Raw genomic sequence first — 21,222 nt, forward strand, 5'->3', positions numbered from 1 at the left:
ATTTACTCCCACTCTAGCTTTTACAAAACACTCAAGGAAAATACATGGTTGACCAAACAAAAATTATCAAATCTAGCATGTGAATTAGGCGGTTCAGCTCCACCCCTGTTTTATGTCTTATATAGCTTGAAGAAAGTGGCTCAGCGGCCTCGGGTTCCCCTTTGGAAGCACCGTCCTCTCCTTTGCTGTCATGTGAGTTTTCTATCCACAGCACGCACGCCCAGTCAAATGAAAACTCTCCTGTTGTGTGGTTTGGGGTGCCCAGACAGGGCTTCCTAGCTTTATCAGATAATTTAGATCATAGAGTAGTAAATGCTTTCCCGGGAGGGAGGGAGAGAGAGAGAGGGAGGGAGGGAGGGAAGGAGGGAGAGAGAGAGAGAGAGAGAGAGAGAGAGAGAGCTGTTGTGAAATATCTGTCTAAAGTTTTAAAAAAAAGTAACTTCTAAGTGAAATCCGTCACCTTTTAATTTGATTTCTTTGCTAGAAAGGAGAAGGAGCGATGGGCAGTGAGTGGTGGGCGTCTCCCTGGCATCTCCCGTGCGCACAGAAAAACTGCTCTTGGCTAATGATATCCTTCTGTCAGCGGTGAAGCCAACATCGAGAACAACACACCCTATCATCTCTCTGAGTTCAACCCAGTGGGCTGGTGGGCTGGCCCTCCCACCCCTGGGCTGCCCCTCCCAGGCTGCCCCTCCCACCCTTACCCACACCACCTACCCCTGGCTCCAGAGCTGTCTCTCCAGCTGGGATTTATGTAATAAGAAAGTCCCTGGAACATGCAATGGGACCAGCATTGGTCCCTGAGATCCTCTCTTTCTCTAAGCCTGAAAAGATGGAAACATCTGGCAGCCACACGGGTTGCTCATCTTTGCACTCCTGGCTTGAAAACGGACAGATGAGCCTGGGAACGCAGCGAGTTAGATAAATAGCACAGCTGACCCGCTGTGGCCTGGTGGGTTCATGGACCAGAAAGAAAGAGACTCACGCAGCCCTAGCTGGCTCTTGCGGCTGCTGTGGGGTCAGACAGGAACATGTGGATGCCATTGTGCTCCCCAAATGCTTCCCACAGGAAGGAGAACAATTTTCTTGATGCGAATTTCTCTACAAGTGCCAAGCAGCCTTCCTGTTTCACTGCAGAGGTCGCCTTGGCGCGGTGCCTAATGGGAGAAACCTTCTGTGGGGACAGCACAGAGCCCTTCATTCTGGTCCACATCAAAACTCCGTTTCCCCCAGGCACGTTCTTCGCCTTCTTCCATTGTTCATTTCCATCTCTGCCTGCTCACCCGTTTCAGTGCCGGCCACTCACACATCAGCCCTGAGAAGCCCAAGCACAGCAAAGAACGGCACGGCGTGGAAGGATGGCGGCTCCCGGTGCTCCTGCATCTTCCTTGCTCTTGGATGCCATGGGCAGGCTTGTTGGAGGAGAGTCGTGATAAAGCTACACTTGCTCATCTTTTGAAGCCTCCTGACTGTAACCTTTTCCTTAGGGGGCTTAGAGCTGTCTAAGTCCGACAACTAAACCTCACACTGACCTCCTAGCTTGTGCCCATCTGAGACTGGGAATTGTTCTTAGATTTTCTTTTACTTCGCGTATGCATTCACAATTTTAGCCATATCCCTAATGTGCTCTGATCCTACTCTGACACTTCCTATGATCGTCTCTTATGGCTTCCTTCTCCCCATGAGTCCCCTCCTAATTTCCTGTCTCTTACGTTGATGTGATTCACTGTATTCAATTAGGGTAGTTGCTTGTTGTAAATATATGGCGGTTATTTTCTTGAGCAAGGGCACCTTACCAGCAGATATTACAACTGAGAAACACGACACCCCTTTCTCAGGCAATTACTAACTGCCCATAGCTCTGTCGGCAGGAGTGGGGCCTCATGACCCCGCCCATCGTGGATGGAATATTAAGGGGCCCTGTCTTGTGCAGGTATCCAGTGCTGTTGCTAGTTCATGGAGCAACAGCCATGCTTGCCGGCATGGATCCACTTTCTTTCCAAGAATGAAAAGTCGATTCTTCCCACAGGTAGGCTGAGCCGCTCACCCTAGGCTAGGTCTCTCTCTGCTGCCAGCACTGTTCTCACAAACTTTACTAATTCCTGGATATCCAAAGGCAAAACCACAAAGTGTTGGACTTACAGAAAAAGCTGAAGTGCTGTGAGCAAAAGATTTATCTTTCAACTAGCTGGCTCCTCAGCACCAAGACAGGTTAGTAAAAATCACCCACAGGGAGTTTTCCTATTTATTAAAAGCATTTAACTTATTAGAATAAATAGAAAGCACCCACCAGCCAGGTCAAGAGACCTGGAAAGCCAGTCAGGAAGAGATCGGGATCTGGGATATTGAGTTTCCTATTTTTAACTAAAATTTTACAATAGAAACTAGTTTTTAAAGGTAAGATTTCACAACAGAAAAAAAAAGCAATCTTCTGCTAAGAAAAGACTTAGTCGTTCAGAGCGAACCAATATGTGGATTACTGGTGTGCAAGCTTGGTGGCCTGACCTCCATGTAAATGACCTTGAGAGAAGTTGGGAGCACCATCTGAAAAGGGGAACTGAAGAGATTCCTAAGCATGAATACAGGGCAAAAAGCAGGGTGCCCAAACTCGGACACTGGTTCAGAGAAACGAAATTCCATGGCGACCCTCAGAAAAGGTTATTTTACGGTAGAGTACAATGTGGTCAATCCAGGTGCTACACAATTTTACTTAATTAGACCTCCTCTCCTCTTGGTGCTATCATTGTTGTCTGTTAGAGGTGGGGTGAGGAAGGTAGGAAGGGGAAGTAGAATGTAGCATTTTCACTCTGGCTTCCTGTCCCGACTCATTGCTCTAGCAGACATTGGACCTCCACTCCACCAGGGGGCAGGCTACAGAGTGCGGCTCATAGCAAGAGCTAAGGCAGGTGCAGGTAACTAGGCAAGCTGCATCCAGAGTAGACCCAAAGTCACTTCCCTGTTAGACTCTCTCCTCAAGAAGACTGCCAGTCTCAGCTCTCCAGGACTTTCTCAGGCCCAGTGTATTCTCCGTGTCAAATGGATGAGAGGCCAAGTAGTCCTTATACACCCCGTCAATCAGCTTGGCAGCGTTGTTTCTGTCAAACCAGCAGTCTACCTGCTCTTGCCCATTATAAATCTTCCTTTGTTTCCAGACCACTGGCACTCGGCGCCCTTTCACGTTTAGGATAGCCTCAGGCACCCCTTCTGCGGGAAATGGCTGATTACTGAGATTCTTGCCAGACACTGCAGGAGCTTCTATAAGTTTGGCATCCTGGTTCAGGAACTGACCTGAGAGAGGGGAAAAAAACCGGATGTAAGTTGAATACAGACAGCAGCTGCTACCTAGCGTTGGTCTCAGGGGCAGGAGGGTTTTTCATGGACCACTGTCCTAGGCTAGCGCCCCCCCCCCCAGCACTAATTTATTACCCAGGCTGTAACAAAGCCTGTGTACTAGACTATGTGGGGAGGAGAGAGTGAGATTCTCCTCATCGCGGGCTGCCCCTTCTGGAAACTGCCCAGCTGCTAAGGCTGAGCCAGAGTTAGCGCAATCTCGGCTAAATTGGGAGGACAGCATGGTAGCTGCTAAGTAGGACACGGGGCCATGTCTTTCCTCTCCTTTCCTTGGTAACAGACCCCCCTCGCACCATCCCCTCGCTGCTATGTACTGGGGTAGAGTAGTGGAAGCAGTCAGCTCAGTTCGGCCCTGACACTCAGCCTCAGAATTTTCCAGGTCAAGCGAGGGCATTGCTCTGGCCAAGGGAACGTGGATCTGCATCTGTGAGACAGTGCTTGTGCTTGGCAGCCAAACACAATGAAACACACGAGCTCAACTGCCAGGAAATCCTGCCTTCTAAACCGAGCTCTGAAAATGACTCAGGTTTTAGTTTTGGGCAGAGGGCCCACGTGAGATTGCACACTGAGGAAGGCCAGCCAGCATGGCCTGCCCGCTGCTCACAACAACACAGATGACTCCTGAGAAAGGCATCCGCCTCTCGTGCTCAGGGCTGAACTGCCCTGGATCTGCTTCTTCTTGCAGAATGGGCGAGAAACCAGCTCTTTGGAGGACTGCTCCCATCTCTTTGAGTTCTCGGAAGTCCAGTGAGAACTAGTGTATAAGACCCACCCATGAAACAAGAAATACACATTTCAGGACTGGGGAGATGGCTCAGTCAGCAACATCCTGACTCCACAAGCTTCAGGACCTTAGTTTGGTCACTGGAGAGCATCATAAAGGCAGGCATGGTGGCATCTGTTTGTAAATTCCAAAGATGGCTGGGTGTGGGGTGGAGACAAGAGACTCCCTGGAATACCACGAGCCAACTAGTCTATAGCTATACGGAAGTTGTAGGCTGGTGAGAGGCCCTGCCTCAAACAAAAAGTAGAAGGCATCTGAGAAACGATACCCAGATTTGTCCTCTGACTCTCATATGCACACATAGCCCACACATACATGAACATATGCATACCAAAAAAGTAACCTAATTTTCCCAGGATATATGAAGTCGGGCTTTCTGCATGTGAAGTTCTGGCATTTTTGTCAATGCAGATTTAATATACATGGGGGAACATACACTGGTAGTGAACGTGTGGACTTCCTTCCTGTCATTATCCCATAAACAATGCAATCCAGCAATTACTTGCATGGGACTCACAGTGCTTTGGGTATGGTAAGTAATCCGGAAGTTATTTAAAATGGAGAGAGGAATGTTAGTAGGTTTGATGCAAATGCTGCATGTTTTATACAAGGGACTTTCGAGCATCCTTAGAGTTTAGTCTCTTGAGAGATCCTGGATCCAACATCTTCATAAGATGCTGAAGGATAACTTAACACAGGACCACACTCCCGCTGTAATCTTCTGTCAAGCTCATACTGGCCACATGAATGCCCTTCCAGGACACCCCGTTCTATCCTCCGATAACAGACTGAGATATGCAGCCACCTACCTAACAGGCCATGGCAATTGCTGGAAAGTCCTTTGCTATTGGCAATATAGAAGCCCAGGTGGTTTCGCTGGAAGGGTGCTGGCTTTTTGTAGAGGTGAATGAGGATGACGAAGGCAATGGTACCCTGGATGGTGACAGTGACGTTGGCGTTGGCAGACACCGACACCTCCAGTCCCCGGCTCCCTACCACCACACTCTGGTTGCAGGGGAGAACCAGCCTGTCTCCGCCATCCATGATGACCCTGTTTGGTGTGATCTCAAGGTAAGATCTCTCTGGCCGGTTGATGAGGATGGTGATGGTGCTAAAGTATGTGCGCTGTTTCTTGTGACCATTTGGAGGTGCTGGGGCCCCAATAAGCTCTCCATTCACGGTCACACCTCAAAGGCCAAGAAGAGAAGAGTGGTTAGAAAAGCCATGCCCATGTCCTGGCTAAAGACATCTGTTATGGTTTGCATTTGAACTGCCTCTCCAGAGGCACATGCCAAGGGCCAATCTCTCAAATCATGGTTCTGTTTTAAGAGGTCATGGAAATTACAAGGTAGGGGTCACTTGGAGAGAAGAGGGTCCTTGGGAGATGAATCGTTGAGAGGATCTTGTGCCACCCTATTGTTTCTCCGACTCTCTACTTACTGTCAGCCATGATGTGAGCCCCCTCTGTCTCGTTCTTCTCCTACCATGATTCTTTGCCTCACCGTGGGCCCAGAATTGATGGAACAATGTAATGAACCTCTGAAACCAGGACCCTGAGTAAATCCTTCTCCCTTAAGTTTAATGTCACACGTTTTGTCATTGATACAGAAAGCCATTGACCGTATCTAGTGAATGTCCTTCTACCTTTCTTATCTTTCTATCTGTCACCAAGACTATTGTCTGAACTATACCTATGGGCCGCTTAGTGGTTGGTGACTGAGTGAGTGAATGAGAAAAGCCATGAATGTCTTTCTTTCCATGCTTAAATATAGGAATATATGAAGGGAGATGTAGGTTTGGGTCATAGAAAGTGATGAATATCTTCATGCATTTGCATTCTTGTGACATTCTAGTGTCTGCTGGTGTCGTTTTGATGGATACTGCGTCTACAAGCTGTCAATAATCATAATTTAGATCCTTTGATATCGCTGAGCAGGATTCAAAGCTCAGATGCCTTTTTTTTTAATTCAGAAGGTGACTTTCTTCTCCCCAATATGAGTTCACCCTTGCAAATGCCAGCTAAAAATTGAATCTGAAGTTTCTTGTTTTATAAAATGTGGGGGGAGTATAAAGCCTAAGAGAATAGGGAAGCGGTATCACAGAAGGAGGCTTGTGTGAAAGCCATTCACTGCCCTTGAGTGCAACTTCCTCTCTGTTTACTACATCACAAGTACAACTGCACCTTTCCAGCCTCCGGGAAACCTGGGAGCTGGATCCCAGCGTTCAGCGCAGTGCCACTGCACAGTAAACAGATGCAGTTGCAATTGGGGTATTTGGAAATGAGTTTGATGCATGTTGTATGCTTTGATTTCAGGAAAAGTAACTTTCACTAATAAAAGGCTGGTACATAATTAGTTCCCCTTTTGCTGCTATGACAAACGTCTAAGTGAAATCAGAATGGTTTCTAAGGAATAAGAGTGGTTTATTTTGGTTCACAGCTTCAGGGGTATTTCAGTTCTTTTTTTTGTAGTTGAAATCTGCTGCAATTTTACTAAATTAATGTTTTCATTATATAGTATTCAAACAAAGAACAAATCAGAAGGTCATGTATCATTGGTTGGCACAGTATGAAAGCTTCTTTTAGTCACATCAGCGATATTTAAGAAAAGTATATTATCAGGAGCAGGTGTTAGACATAAAGCATTCTTAGAAGAAGAAATCTTGTCCTGGTACAAAAGGCACGATGAGGCAGTGCTCTTCATGGTAGTGGGACAATGTGGCAGAGAATCTCAATGAGGGTTGGGACCAGGAAGCAGATAGCATAACAGCAAGGAGCCATGCAAAACATATGTGTCCCTTCCCAGGGACACAATAGTAATAGTGACTTTCTTCCTCTAAATAAGCCCTATCTCCTGAGTTCTATAGCTTCCCCCAAACACTGCCATCATTTGAAGACAAAGCATTCAAAACACAAAGGATGTTACACAGTCAAATCTTATTAAGCTCTTTAGAAGGAGTGTCTCCATGGAGGGATATGGTTAGATCACTGACTCAATGCCAGCTGCCTTTCTAGAAAAAAGAGATTTAACTTTGAGGCTAGAAAGAGCTATGTGATAGAGAGCCTTGTCAAGCAGACACAGCCTGGAATCAGCTGGGAAGAGACTCTCCAGGACAGATTGTCTACATTGGGTTGTCCTGGGAGGCATGTCTGTAGGATGTTGTCTTCAGTTGATTGATGAAGGAAGGCCCAGTCTACTGTGGGCAGCACCATGCCCTAGGCAGAGGGTCCTGAACTGTATAAGAGCGGAGACATTGCTTTCTGTTCTTGACTATGGATGTGCTATGACAAGCTTCTTTAAGTTCCTGCCTCTTTTCGTTCCTCACAGTAATGAAGTATAACCTGGGATTATGAGATAAAACAAGCCTTTTCTCCCCAGGTTACTTTGTTCAGGGTGTTTCAGCCCAGACACTGAAATGAAGTGAGGACAGCCTGCAAGAAAACCATCTGATAAAGGAGATCGGGGAAGCAAACTTCATGTAATTCCATCACAAATGCCACCTGTGGGTTATAATCTGCCTTGCCAGGACACTTACTGCTGAGTACCTAGCAATACTGGAAGGCACATGCCCTCACTGTGCTGTGCTGTATTGCTGTCCACATGGCTGTCCCCAAGCAAGGAGTCACCTGCAGTGTGCTCAGAAAGCACTTCCTATGCTCATTTCTTATACCTCGTCTCTCAAGAGCCTAAGGTAGCCAAATCTCTGTTCACATAAATTCATGATCTATGTATTTTCTGTTTGGGCTTTCAACAGAAGTCTCCAGGGACTATGACCTGCCTACCGCCACAGCTTCTGAGTGGACAGACATAATGACAGTAAGATGTGATAAATTACTATAGCAGGTGAGTGTTCCTACCCATGATTCAATCATGTATGTAATAGCCCATGAGACAGAACAGTACAACCTCCATTTCACATGATGGCCACTACAGCTGCTAAGGTGCAGGCCCAAGGCCACACTGGGGTATAAAGTAAGGGTTTGCTTCTGTGTCCAGAAACTTTGTACAGTGCCCTTACCAATCGGTACATGCTGAGCATCCAGGATGTCTTTCTTCTATAATTGGCCATTCACCTTCAGCACAGAGAATGAAATGCGCCGTCCCCAGGCTTTGCCTAGGAACCATAAGGGAAGGTAGTACTTACCAGAGCCCAGGTGATCAGAGACCAACCGTAGGATGTCCCCGGGCTCTCCGTCAATGTTAAAGCAGACAGTGAGTTTGCTTAAGGGGAAATCCACAACAAAATGGGGATCACCATCCACTACCGGGAGCAAGAGAAAAAGAAAAGAAAAGAAAAAAATTGTTTTGTATAAATACTACTTTACGTTATCAGATGGACCATTTCTTTAATCATAACCAGAAGGCTGAAAGAATAGTATTCTCAGTGCTAAAGAAGGAAAATATACAGAAGTGTAATGATGGCCCAAAGTTATGCAGCTTGTACATGGTGAGGGTAGACTGACTCCTGGTCTCCTGAATTTGGATGTAATAGTGTTTCCATCATATCTGAGACAGCTAAGCCTTGAGAGGTACGATGATGAGAAACGAGAAGGGACATGTTTTACACATTTCCGACTGCTGCTGAGTCTGACTTCCCACGGGTCTATGCCTATCATTTCCCTTGTCCCTTAACTGCCTCGGTGAGGAATGACGCACCAGAGCTGAAGAGATGGCTCGGTGGCTCAGAGCAGTGGCTGGCTTGCAGAGGATTGATTCAGGCCAGTTCCAAGCACCCACACGGAGGTTCACAGCCACCGACAACTCCTGTTCCAGGAACCAGACACCCTCCCCTGGTCTCCGTGGGCCCGGCATGCTAGTAGTACACAGACAGACATGTAGGCAGAACACTCAAACTCATAAAATAAGAATAAATACATCTTAAAAGAATGAAAGAATGGAGATATAAAATAAGAATAAATACATCTTAAAAGAATGAAAGAATGGAGATCCTTTCTCGTCCATGCCAAGAGTGCCATGGGGAATAATCCTTCACCAAGGAAGTCTGGAATATCCAGTCCTCACCCTGAGGATAGGTATGAATCAGGCCAACACAAAATTTAAACTTACTTAAATTATTATGGAGTTTTTGAGTGCGTATACCCAAATTCTCCTGTTTCTGTGCCCATGGCACTGGACATCACAGGTATAGTGTGGCCAAATCTGGATTTTGACACAGCTGCTAGGATTCAAACTCAGCTCCTTAGACTTGTACAGTAAGTGCTCTTCCCTACTAAGCCATCTCCCCAACCTCATCATGGATTTTTCTTCCCTTTTGGTAACCCACTTGTTAGTTCTAGACTGTGACTCTGTAAATTCTGCAGAATGCACATCACGTCACAATGTCAACAGGTTGGACACTCCCTCTACACAGTCTCATTAACCATATAGTGTGGGCTGCTTGTAACACTTGGTACTCACAGTGGAGCCCAAGGCAGTGCCAGGCAGAGTGTGAAAATCACTAGAAGGTCATGTAGTACAGTCAGTGATGATGGCAGAAGTCTCCCTTTCGGGTCACACAGAAGGTATAAGCCTCAGCCCTATTCTTTGTCTCTTTTGGTTTCTACTTCTGTTAGAAACAGTGTTACCTGTTCCTCAGCAGACCCTCCTGAGAATCAAGACCCATAGTCTTCTCTTATTTCGTAGGAAATTCAGTTTCTCTCTGACTTATACATAAGACCATGTGATTGGGAATAACTCTCTGCTCGGTGTGAATATGTGGACATGAAGCGGGGGGGGGGGGTGTGGGTTAGAACTGTGTGTCTGGAGGAGTTCAGTCTTTTCAAGCTGCAAGGAAATTCCTGTCTCCCCCGTGACTGCTGAATCCCCCTTTCCTTCAGGACTGTCTCTCAGGAAAGACAGAGAGAATCCCATATCTCTCACTGTGACGAGCCTCAAGTCCCACGTGAATGGAACATAAAGAAATACAAGGTGAGGATGGAGCTCAGTTAGTACAGGCCGTTGCCTCCCAAGTCTAGGGGCCTGAGCTCAATCCCTAGAGAGCATGTAAAAAGCCAGGTGTGGTAGCTTGTGCCTTTTAATCTGGATGACGGTGAGAGAGGCGGATCCCTGTAAGCTGGACATCAGCTACTCTCCCTACCGGAAGTCCTGAATCAGGGAAGATCCTGTCTCATATGAAAGGTAGAAGGTACCTAAGAAATGAGTCTGGAGGTTTTCCTCTGACAGCCACACACATGTACACCCCCCCCCCCACGAACATATGGGGGGTGTTGTTGGAGAATTCAAAGTATCTGCCTTGATGGTAGAGACAAAATATCTAAAGGAGACACCGTTTCTTGTCGCCTTTGGCACAGGTGTGTAGGACATAGCTCGCCTGAACTTTGTCTGGCAGTTCCTACCACGCTGAAAACATCATTTCCACCCTGATCCAGTACAAGGGAAGTTGTTGCTTGTTCCACCAGTGTGTGGAGGAGTCCAGCAATCAGCGCCACAGGCAGTATCCCAGAGAAGGTTGACCTGGATTCCACAGCACATCTGTGCTTTAGAAAGTGCATTCTTTCCGTGAAACTCTTCGTGCTTCTAGCCCCACGGCTAATCACTGCGGTGTCCCTGGCTTTGTGAACATGCACCTCTGGCCATTGGGAGAATAAAGCCCAGACATTCTTCCATCCAGATTCTTACTATATTATACACTTGGAAGATGCTGCCAAAAAAGAAATTTTACTATGTCTTCAGTCTCTGCTTCCCTTCAAAGCCAAGGATTCAAAAACAGCAAAAAAATTTTAAAAAGAAAAACTGCCTATACAGCCAGATATCTTTATTTTTCTAACACCATTTTTATCTTTGGGACAGAAGAGGCTGGATGCATAGATCAGCTCTCTAAAACCCAGGGTCCTTTAAAGCCAACAATGAGCAAAAGAAGCCTCCGCTCTCCATCTCCTCTCTTGGGTCATCTCTGTGGTGTTCATAAAATGACTTGTGATGGTTCTAGTTTATGTGTCTCATGCTGCTGAATGAAACAGGTTATGGGAACACATTCTGTGAGCTCCTGTTTTTACTGGCTTCAGAGAATTCCAAAAATTCCTTACTCATCTTACCTGATGTTTTAGTGATTTTAATTCTTGGGCTATATGATTTCTTGAGAGCAGATCCTGAAAGAGACACAGAAAAGAATAGTTGTTATGTGCTAGAGATGTGTGGAGAGGCACAGAGAAGAGCAGCTGAAGATGAGAAGCCCGTAACAGGTTTCAGATATGTTTGTAATAATTGTAAGAATCAAAAAAGGCAAAGATCACAAATTCCAGGCTAGCCTGGGCTATAGAGCGAGACCCTATATCAAACAATGAGACAAAAATAAAAGAATTAAAAAGACGCTCTGCACATAATCTAGGGCCTGCAAGATGACTCATCAGGTAAAGGCACTCAAGTTGACACCGAGCCTGACAACCTAAGTTCAATCCCTGAGACTTACAGAATAGAGGGGGAAAAGCCCAACTCCTTCATGTTGTCCTCCGACCTCTCCTTGTGTTCCGTGAACCACCATCCCACAGGAGCACACACACACACACGCAATAAATGAATGCGATAAAATAAATAAACAAAATATCATTTCAACTAAGTAAATCTGAATGAAGAATCACTAACTTTGCCAGCAGAAGCTGCATCTGAAACAGGAAGAAGCTTGCGCATGCGGACCCAAAATCCTCAATTCATTTTGAGAACTACACGCCCCAGGGGAGAGAAAGAGACTGCTAAAAGTACTAGAACACTCATTCTATGCCAAAGGACTCAAGCTGAATAGTCAGTCCTGCCAATGGACCTTCATGGAACTTATTATTATCCCCACTTCTAGGCAAGCAACTGTACTTGCGGGGAGGTCCACAAGTGTTCCGGATTTCACAGCTGCGCGGAAGGGCCCAGGGATCCTAACTTCATGTTCTCTCTGCCATTGAATGTTTGTCAGAGCTTAACGTGAGAAATTATTAGCTAACATTTGTGGGATTCTGGGAGGGTCTGGTTAACTTCTGTCTCCTCTCTAAGAGGTGAACATTTGACAGGATCAATAAAAAGCGTTATACAAGAAAAGCCAGGCTGCTTTCCACATGCTGGCGGTAGTAACATTGCAACCCTTGGCTTTGTTTAAAGTTCCTCCTGTCACTAAGGACTCTGTCAACTGACATCAAACGGCAAGTGTCCACACTTTTTAAAAAGTGCATATTTAGTATTTGTTTCTATTTTGTTGAGACAGAATCTGACTACATAGCCCAGGCTGAGCTCGAACTCACTGTCCTTCTGTCTGAGCCTGAGGCGCTGACATCAGTGGGTAACGTTTCTCAGCCTCCTGCCATTCTTTTCACGGCTCTTCTGAGCTACGCTTTATGACGAGTTTAGCTATTTGAGAGGGCATCTGGTGAGTGTGCACTTCATATATGGTCATTGTTTATAAGAATTGCAAGATGCGAACAGAAAACAGACTTCTGCTGAGGTTTCCTTGACCTTACAAGGAATTTGCACTCACACACAGGCCACTCCTGAGACCTTGCTACCTGGCTGCACGTCGGCTCCTCGCAGGCTCTGCACCACCGTCTCAGGGCCTGTGGCTGCCGACATGCCGCGGCTCTCCTCCAGCCCGCCTGTGTGGAACCCTGGCTTCTTCAGCTTCATGGAGGTGAAGGGGGTCAGGAAGTGGTAATTCAAGGCTAAAGCCTGGGCCTTCTGCCTCAGCTGTTCCTTCTCTTGCTCGCTGCTGCTCTGTACCCAGGAGCTCAGTAGTTCCTTCACAGTGAGGTAGCTCCAAAGACGCTCGATGTGGTTGGGGTCCTTCCCACTGTCACTGGTAGGCCCAGCGGTCACTGTGACGTCATTCCCCAGCTTTTGAGACTCCACGGGGATGTCTTTTTTCAGGATGACAAATTTCTTACTGTTGCTTGCAGTGACTTCCACGTGGAACTGATCAAACTTCCTGTCTACCATCTTCCCAGCAATGATGATCTCGGAGCCATTAAAGTAATTGGGAAACAGGGTTCTGGTGGCATGCTCCACTACATCCGGGGGATAATCGATGCGGATGTCAGAGAGAAGCGGGGTCCGAATCTCGTCATAGAACCTGCAGAGGAAGGACAGAGTGAATCAGGAGCTGCCTGGGCTACAGTCCAGGAGGAAATCAGGTTTGCAGAGGGTGTGGGTCTACTATGCACGGGATCGTCCCCTGCACTACAGTTAGTGCAGGATTCTGATAGCAGATGGCATAGCAGTCACTAGAGCCTCTCTAATGAGTGAGCCTTCGCTCCTTCACAAAGCTTCCTGGGACAGCAGCCTCCTTGGAATTAATTAAAATCTCCCGTTGCCTACATCAACCTTTGGTTTCTTGAAATAGTCTTCATGGGGTACAACTTCAAAATTCCTCAAAACATTTGCTATATTTCCTTTCTACACACCTAAAGTTTCTCCAAGGTTTCCGCGTAATTTGTTTCTTGAATTCGAATGCATGTTACAAAGGTGCTTGAAGCAGCAGGTTAATCTTGGGCACTCTTGTCTTGACTCTAAGAGCTTCTGAGGGACACAGCATGTTTCCATTAGCACTTCCTGTGGCCCTGAAATGACGCGATGGACACTCCCTTTTCAACGGCCTAGACAGTGAAGGCTGTGGGGTCTCTCTCCACCACCATCTTGGGACATGTGGCCCTATTTCCCCCAATGTAGGGGGAATGTAGGTAGGCTGCGAAGTTAACGGTATCCCTTTCACAACTACTAGCTGTCTCCCTAAGTCTATCCTCTCCTTTTTAAAAGGTAGTTTTCTAACTAGGCACATGTCCATCTACCTACAAAGGAAAATCCCCAGATTCTGTTGTGGATGGTTATGGCCATGAGGTCACACTTTCGCCCATGAACAAAAGCTAGGAATTGTATGTCCATCTTCCAAGACACAGGAAGATAGCGTGTGCTCACTTTTGTGGCTTTTATTCTTGCTGGGACTAAAAATCAGAAAGGACTTAGACTTAATTACAACATTGCAGATAAGGATAACTCCTAAGGAAGTGAGGCATAGAGCGATGAAGTCCTGGGCCCCAGAATGACTATCTGGAGTAGAGGCTAAGCTGCATCAACTATCAAAGGACGTTAAACCACTTAGTAAGCCTTTACAGCCAAAGGTGTCTGTACGGCATCGTAACTTCTACCTTATCTACTTATCTTCTAGAAATCTGTGAGGATCATAGGAAATGATGGATATATAAAAAAAATTGGGCTTGTTTTAAGTTCTCAGGAAATGCAAGGTATGGAAGGCATTTCCAGCAGAACGGCCGTGTAGCTAACGGTTTCAATGAAATTGCTTTTCCTTGTGACCTCCTGATTTTTGTTCTATGGTGCAGTAAGTTTTCTCTCTTTGAATCTGGTTTTGAATAATTTTTTATGATGTAGGAAGCAGATCTATGTGCTCACTTAACTCTTTCATTGACATCCGAGGAGAAAAATGGTGGCCAGTCCCTTAGCAACCGCCTGTGTTGATTGCATAGCTCAGAGACTGTCAGTCAGGCTTATGATTCATAAATTTCTTTGACTGTGGCTACCAAAATCTAGATAAAGCAGGCTCTTCCTTTGAAATAGACCCCATATGTGCACACTGAAGCTTGAGTTACATTGTGCTGAACCTGGAGACAGCACTTAATTCAACCAACAAAAAAAATCATATGCCATGATCAATAACATGTTATCTGAGACAAAGTAATTCTGTCTTAGGAAATCTAAGTTCTAGATTTTCTACCACTATTTTTTCCACAAAAAAAAAATTGATTTGAGTTTTCATCAGTTTTAATTGATTATTTTACTTCAAATTATAACATCATTTTACCAGTTATTTAAACTATCATGCTATTAATTATAACCCTACATGACATTAATGTGCAATAGTCACTGTGCCAAAACTTTAACTTTTCCCATTAACAACCATCAGTTATAACCCTTATGATGCAGAAGAGGAAACTGAGGCACTGGCAGTCTTAAAAGCCTACCTAAAGTCACATATTAAACTCAAATCAGACTGGTTTCAAAGCACATTATGAGGCAGGCAGCGTGGTACACCCAGGTAATCCCTGTCTACTGTAGGGGCTGAGACAGGAGGGTCACAAGTTCAAGACCATATGAGGAATTTAGCAAGACCCACATCTCAAACTAAAATAACAGAAGGGTTATCTCATCAGTGGGTGAATCGTTTACTTAGCATACACAAGACCCTCGGTCCAATTACTAGTGCCACAAAGTAAATAATTTTTTTTAAAATGGGACTAAAACACACTGCAATAATTCTTCAATGCAGTGAGCTGGCTTTATTTCCAGCAGATGTGAGGATAAGGCCCAGACATAGATCTCCTCAGCCTCTGGTTACAACGTTATCCTCAGCTCTGGATTCTTACTGCATCTACACTCAGCTCCTGCCCTGGCCTCTGGTTACAATGTTATCCTCAGCTCTGGATTCTTACTGCATCTCTCCTTAGGCCCCGCCCCGGCCTCTGGTTATGAGAAGACAGACAACAGACCCAATGAGTTGTGCTCCTGCCTTCTCCTCCTCATGAACTCGTCGTGTAAGACCACAGTTCTCCAGCGACAGCTTCTCCAGCAGTTTGAAGTCCACGTCGTTGCCAATGCCGATGGTGAAGATGCAGATCTGACCTCCAGTGGCTTCCTTGGTGTTGCTCAGAATCTTCAGGGTGTTGGTCTCCCCGAAGGTGGGTTTCCCATCCGTGAGGAAGACGATGAGGGACACGCTCCGATCTTCAATGTCGTTCTGGGCCACGTAATTGTTGAGCAGTTTGATGGCCTTCTGCAGGGCCCCATTGATGTCTGTACCTGGAGAACATCAACACAGGACAGCTCATGGCTTTGCAAGTCACCTTCTACCTCTGAATGTACTGCCACATGCATGTAGCAAAGGCCTATCAGGGCTCAGAATCAAGGCTCTTCTAAGGCGTGGCATCTTCTGTCCGCTCACCAGCACTGGGTCCTCTCCACAAGCAGAGTTGCCCAACCATTCCTCTGAGAGTTCACTGAATGCCCAGGAACCAGAAAGGGGACTACTGAGTCAGATAAAAATCAAGACCACATCTGACGCTTAAGGAGAACAGACCCCTTATCTGCTAGGGTCCTTCAGCACACGTGAAATAGTTGAACTATTTTACTCTGAGTGCCAGGTGCTTGCCAACCTCTCATTTTATGACGAGGAAAGAGGCAAATGGCTAATTGACGGTGGAGCTGGATTCAAAGCCAGGAAATCAAGCTTCAGGAGCTGTGCTCCAACCTTGAAAGGACATTTCATAGAGAATGCAGAGTCCTCTGGTTTGCTCCAGCAAAGGGCTGGGCAATGAGTGTCAAGAAAAAAAATAAATGAGAGATAGCTTAGTGGTTAAGAGCTCTTACTGTTTTTGTGGAGGACCCAGAATCAGGCAGCTCACAACTGATCCAGGGAACATTGCCCTCCGCTGGACCACATGGGCACCTGCACACATGAGGTGCGCATAAATTCATAGTTATACACAAATACATAGAAGAGAGAGAGGGGAGAGAGGAATAAAGAAATAAGAAAGAAAGAAAGAAAGAAAAGAAAGAAAGAAAGAAGATAGAAAACAAATATGGATTCTTAGGTTTGGGTTCCAAATGAATATAATACATATTAACTTATTTCTAAAGATGTTTATTGCCTCTCGGTGAAACACACCATTCTAATAGTAAGCAATATCATTAGCATAAGTCAAATTAGCAGATAATCACCGAGCATGCATCGTGTGTTAAGAAACATATTAGGACTTAGGGGCTACAATGAGGAAGGACTTCACAGTCTTGTCAATTTCTGCTATAGATAATAACTATGATATTAATCTAATATTTAATTTCCCCTGTCCAATGATAAAGCAGTTGCAATCACTGGATGAAAAATGACTATAAGGAAATGGGAATCTTCAGATGGAGGAAGGCTGGCCGGAGTGTTTTGCATACTGTTTCCATATACAGAAAGTAGAATTAGTAGTTGTGAGAACTCCACAAGATAGCACATCTGCCTTTGAGAGAGGGTCAGATGGGGGCTGGTGAGAAGGCTCGTCAAGTAATGGCATCTGCTGAGCAAGTCTGACAAGCTGAGTTCAGGTCCCAGAACCCACATACAGGCTGAAGGAGAGAGTCAACTGCAAAGACATCCTCTGACTGCTGTGTGACCGCCATGTTACACACGTGTTCTTCTCTCACATCCTCTGACTACTGACCGCCATGTTACACGCATGCTCCTCCCCCACATCCTCTGACTGCTGTGTGACCGCCATGTTACACACATGCTCTGCCCTCACATCCTCTGACTGCTGTGTGACCGCCATGTTACACGCATGCTCCTCCCCCACATCCTCTGACTGCTGTGTGACCACCATGTTACACGCATGCTCTGCCCTCATATTTTCTGACTGCTGTGTGACCGCCATGTTACACGCATGCTCTGCCCCCAATAATAATAATAAATTTAAGATGTTTTTCTTTTAAAGAAAGGAATCACATACAGCACAGTGGGCAGCAGAGTGCCTGGTTCTGGAGTTTTCGAAAGTTCGCTGTCTCCATGCTCCTGTCCTAACCTTCTACACAAACAGCAGGCACCACACTCAAGGTGTGTGTGCAGTGACCTGGAGACCAGCCCTCTCCTCCTTCCACTCTAGATCCACAGCCCAGCCCAGGGCATCTGAGGCTCATGCTTTCTCACCATGCTGCAGCTCGGGCAAGAGCATAGCTTGTTTTACAGGGCAGTTCCATCTGCCACTGCTCAAGTACATAGAAAACACTGCATCGTGGGCTTGGCTTCAATTCTCCATCCTAGGGAGAGATGACTCAACAGTTAAGATCACTTCCTGTTCTTCCAGAAGATCCAAGTTCAGTTCCCAGAACTCACATTAAGTGGCTCACAAATACCTGTAATGTCAGCTCCAGGGGATCTGATGCCCTCTTCCGGTTTCCAGGACACTCCCACATAGGTGTCATCAGTTTATAGAAACAGGTGCATACAAGTAGATTAAAAATATTCTCCAACTAAGAGCAATTTACCAAGACCAGCTTCCTTGTTCAGGATCCAAATTGGAGATGGATTTTTCCAATTATAACCTGATTGAAGGTCTAGGGGTTAAGAATTTACAAACTTGAAGAATATAGGCACCTGAGAATATTGTTGTCACTGCTTTCTTCGTTAGTATCAGCTTCAACTCTCAAAGCCTTGTTTCTTTGCAGAAAGTGAACCTCTGATCCTGTCAAGGCTGGGTAGAAAGGATGAGAGAAAAGGCTCTTACCTCCAGTGGGAGACAGGTGGGAGAAATGGCTCTTACCTCCAGTGGGAGACAGGTGGTAGATGTAGAGCTTGCCACTCCTGATGTTTTCGGGAGTCACTGGCAGCAGGTGGTCCTTCCACGCTTTAATCCGGTTGGAAAACCCAATGATATTGAAATGGTCCTGGGGTCGGAGGTCATTGAGAATTGTGACGAGAGCTTCCCTGGTCTAGGAAAAGACAAAACTCAACTTGGTCACATCTGGGCTCATTAGTCCATGTGTTCCCTGACTAAGAAATTGACGACCAGGAGCAGTCTCAGGATTCGTATTTAAAGTCAGCTATGCAAAGGACACTTGTCACTGGCTGGAACATGGCATACATGTGTGACAACTGAACAGAAGACATGAATGAATGTTTTACTCAATACTAGATCTCATGCTGCTACCAGGCATGGTGTGTCAGATCAATGCATCTTCACATTCTTTTCTAAACCTTTCAGACTGAGGTTTGATTTTATATATGAGTGAGTGTGTGTGTCTGTCTGTCTGTGTGTCTGTGTGTATGTGTATGTGTAGTAATATAAGCGGCAGGGCTGCCATTCTGTTGTATTAGGAGTAGTAATAAGAGCATCGGGGCTGCGTCCCCAGCACCCCGGCCACCTGCTAGCTTATGCCCCGAAATAACAACACACAAATTGTATTCATTTAAACACTGCTTGGCCCTTTAGCTCTAGCCCTTACTGGCTAATTCTGATATCCCGATCAACCCATCTCTAATAATCTGTGAGCACCAGTCTTACCGGGAAGATTCTAACCTACATCCAACCTGGGTAGGAGCTTCATCGCATGTGTCTGCCTGGGAGCTGGGAGCATGGCGTCTCTCTGAGACGTCTGCTCACTTCCTCTTCCTCCCAGCATTCTGTTCTGTTTTCTCCACCCACCTGTGTTTTAACCTATGAGGGCCAGCCAAGCAGTTTCTTTATTTTTTTTAACCAATGACCTTCCTCCATCATGTATGTATTTGAATGCACACTTGACATGTCACACGAGTGGGTGTCAGAAGACACTTTGTGGAAGTTATCTATTTCCACTACTGTTGACTTAGGTTTCTGTCTTGTCCGGTTCCTGCAGTCGTTCAGTCCCAAAGAAATCACACAGAGGTCGACATTAATTATAAACTGATTGGCTTAGTATCTCAGGCTTCTTATTAACTTTTACAACTTCTATTAGGTCATAATTCTTGTCTGTGTTAGCCACGTGGCTTGGTACCTTTTTCAGTGAGGCAGTCACATCTTGTTTGCTCTGTGTCTGGCTTTCTCTCCGTCTGGGTGACGACTGCAGACTAAAACTTCCCTCTTCCTAGAATTCTTGTTGCTCCATCTCTACTTCCTGCCTGGTCACCCCACCTATACTTCCTGCCTGGCTACTGGCCAATCAGCGTTTATTTAAAATACAAGTGACAGGGTACAGACTATTGTTCCACAGCACACCATACGAGTCCTGAGGGTTGAACTCAAGTTATTAAGTTTAATAACAAACATCTTTACCTTCCGAGCCATGCACAGATCCTGACCACCATTTTCCTGAGCTAGAATGTTCTTCCACATTGTTTTGTCCCTATATTTCACCTAAGAAGCCACTCACTCTTGTTCAGTACCCAGAAAGGTAGGCCAAATTCTCACTATGAAAACTGTCCTCACTGCTCCAAAGAGACCTGCCGTTCCTTCCTCTAAACTGGTCCTCAGTTTACCATCCTACTGTTATAAAGCACGTTTCAGAGTAATGATGGCTTGTTTTATGTCTTTTTCCTGAAACAGATGTGAAGGTTTCTGTAGGTGGGATTCACTCATTTCCCTCTCGCCCAGGAACATTCAGGAAGTGGCAGACGCAGGTGTAGTGATGAATGAATTATATAATAAGTAACACATTGTAAAATTAAAGGTAATAATAAATATATTTGTAGCAATTTGAATGAAAATGGTTGCCATAGGCTCACAGGGAGTGGTATTATTCGAAAATATTCGTGATGTGGCCTTGTTGTAGTAGGTGTGGGCTTATTGGAGAAAGTATGTTGCTAGGGGGTGGGCTTTGAGGTTTCAGAAGTTAAAGCTAGGCTCAGTGGAGTGCTCTCTCTTTCTCTCTCTCTCTTGAGGTTTCAGAAGTTAAAGCTAGGCTCAGTGGAGTTCTCTCTCTCTCTCTCTCTCTCTCTCTCTCTCTCTCGGTTTCAGAAGTTAAAGCTAGGCTCAGTGGAGTTCTCTCTCTTTCTCTCTCTCTCTCTCTCTCTCTCTCTCTCTCGGTTTCAGAAGTTAAGGCTAGGCTCAGTGGAGTTCTCTCTCTCTCTCTCTCTCTCTCTCTTTCTCTCTCTCTCTCTCTTGAGGTTTCAGAAGTTAAAGCTAGACTCAGTGGATCTCTCTCTCTCTCTCTCTCTCTCTCGGTTTCAGAAGTTAAAGCTAGGCTCAGTGGCGTTCTCTCTCTCTCTCTCTCTCTCTCTCTCTTGAGGTTTCAGAAGTTAAAGCTAGGCTCAGTGGAGTTTTCTCTCTCTCTCTCTCTCTCTCTCTCTCTATCTCTCTATATCTCTCTCTCTCCTTGCTGTCTGTATCATGGTGTAGCACTCTCGGCTACTCTCCAGCACCATGACATCATGCTAATTTCCATGATGTCAATGATCTAAACCCCTGAACTGCAGCCCAGCCCCAGTTACATATTTTCTTTTATTTGAGTTGCCATGGTCATGGTGTCTCTTCATGGCAATAGAACTTTGACTAAGACAATATTATTTTACAAACTTTTTATTTATTTTTGTGGGCAGATTAGCTGGGTGTGCTTGCGCAGTATCAAGTGTAG

At 45.6% G+C, this 21,222-nt stretch overlaps 1 protein-coding gene across 1 annotated transcript in view; it reads right to left on the reverse strand.

Moving 5' to 3' along the window:
* Positions 1-690: 690 nt before the first annotated feature.
* Positions 691-21,222, reverse strand: part of Itih5 (inter-alpha-trypsin inhibitor heavy chain 5) — a 90,720-nt gene continuing 70,188 nt past the window's right edge. The window contains exons 8-14 of the mRNA XM_041630775.1: positions 18,438-18,606; positions 15,627-15,936; positions 12,639-13,198; positions 11,190-11,243; positions 8,279-8,395; positions 4,945-5,322; positions 691-3,288 (exon numbers count right to left, since the gene is read on the reverse strand). Coding sequence (XP_041486709.1) covers positions 2,960-3,288; positions 4,945-5,322; positions 8,279-8,395; positions 11,190-11,243; positions 12,639-13,198; positions 15,627-15,936; positions 18,438-18,606 — 1,917 coding nt within the window. The 3' untranslated portion in view covers positions 691-2,959. The remainder of the gene's footprint in view (positions 3,289-4,944; positions 5,323-8,278; positions 8,396-11,189; positions 11,244-12,638; positions 13,199-15,626; positions 15,937-18,437; positions 18,607-21,222) is intronic.

The sequence above is a fragment of the Microtus oregoni genome, unplaced genomic scaffold (assembly GCF_018167655.1).
Source record: "Microtus oregoni isolate MIOR12 unplaced genomic scaffold, Mior012 000035F_ref0000213, whole genome shotgun sequence".
Classification (NCBI taxonomy): Eukaryota; Metazoa; Chordata; class Mammalia; order Rodentia; family Cricetidae; genus Microtus; species Microtus oregoni.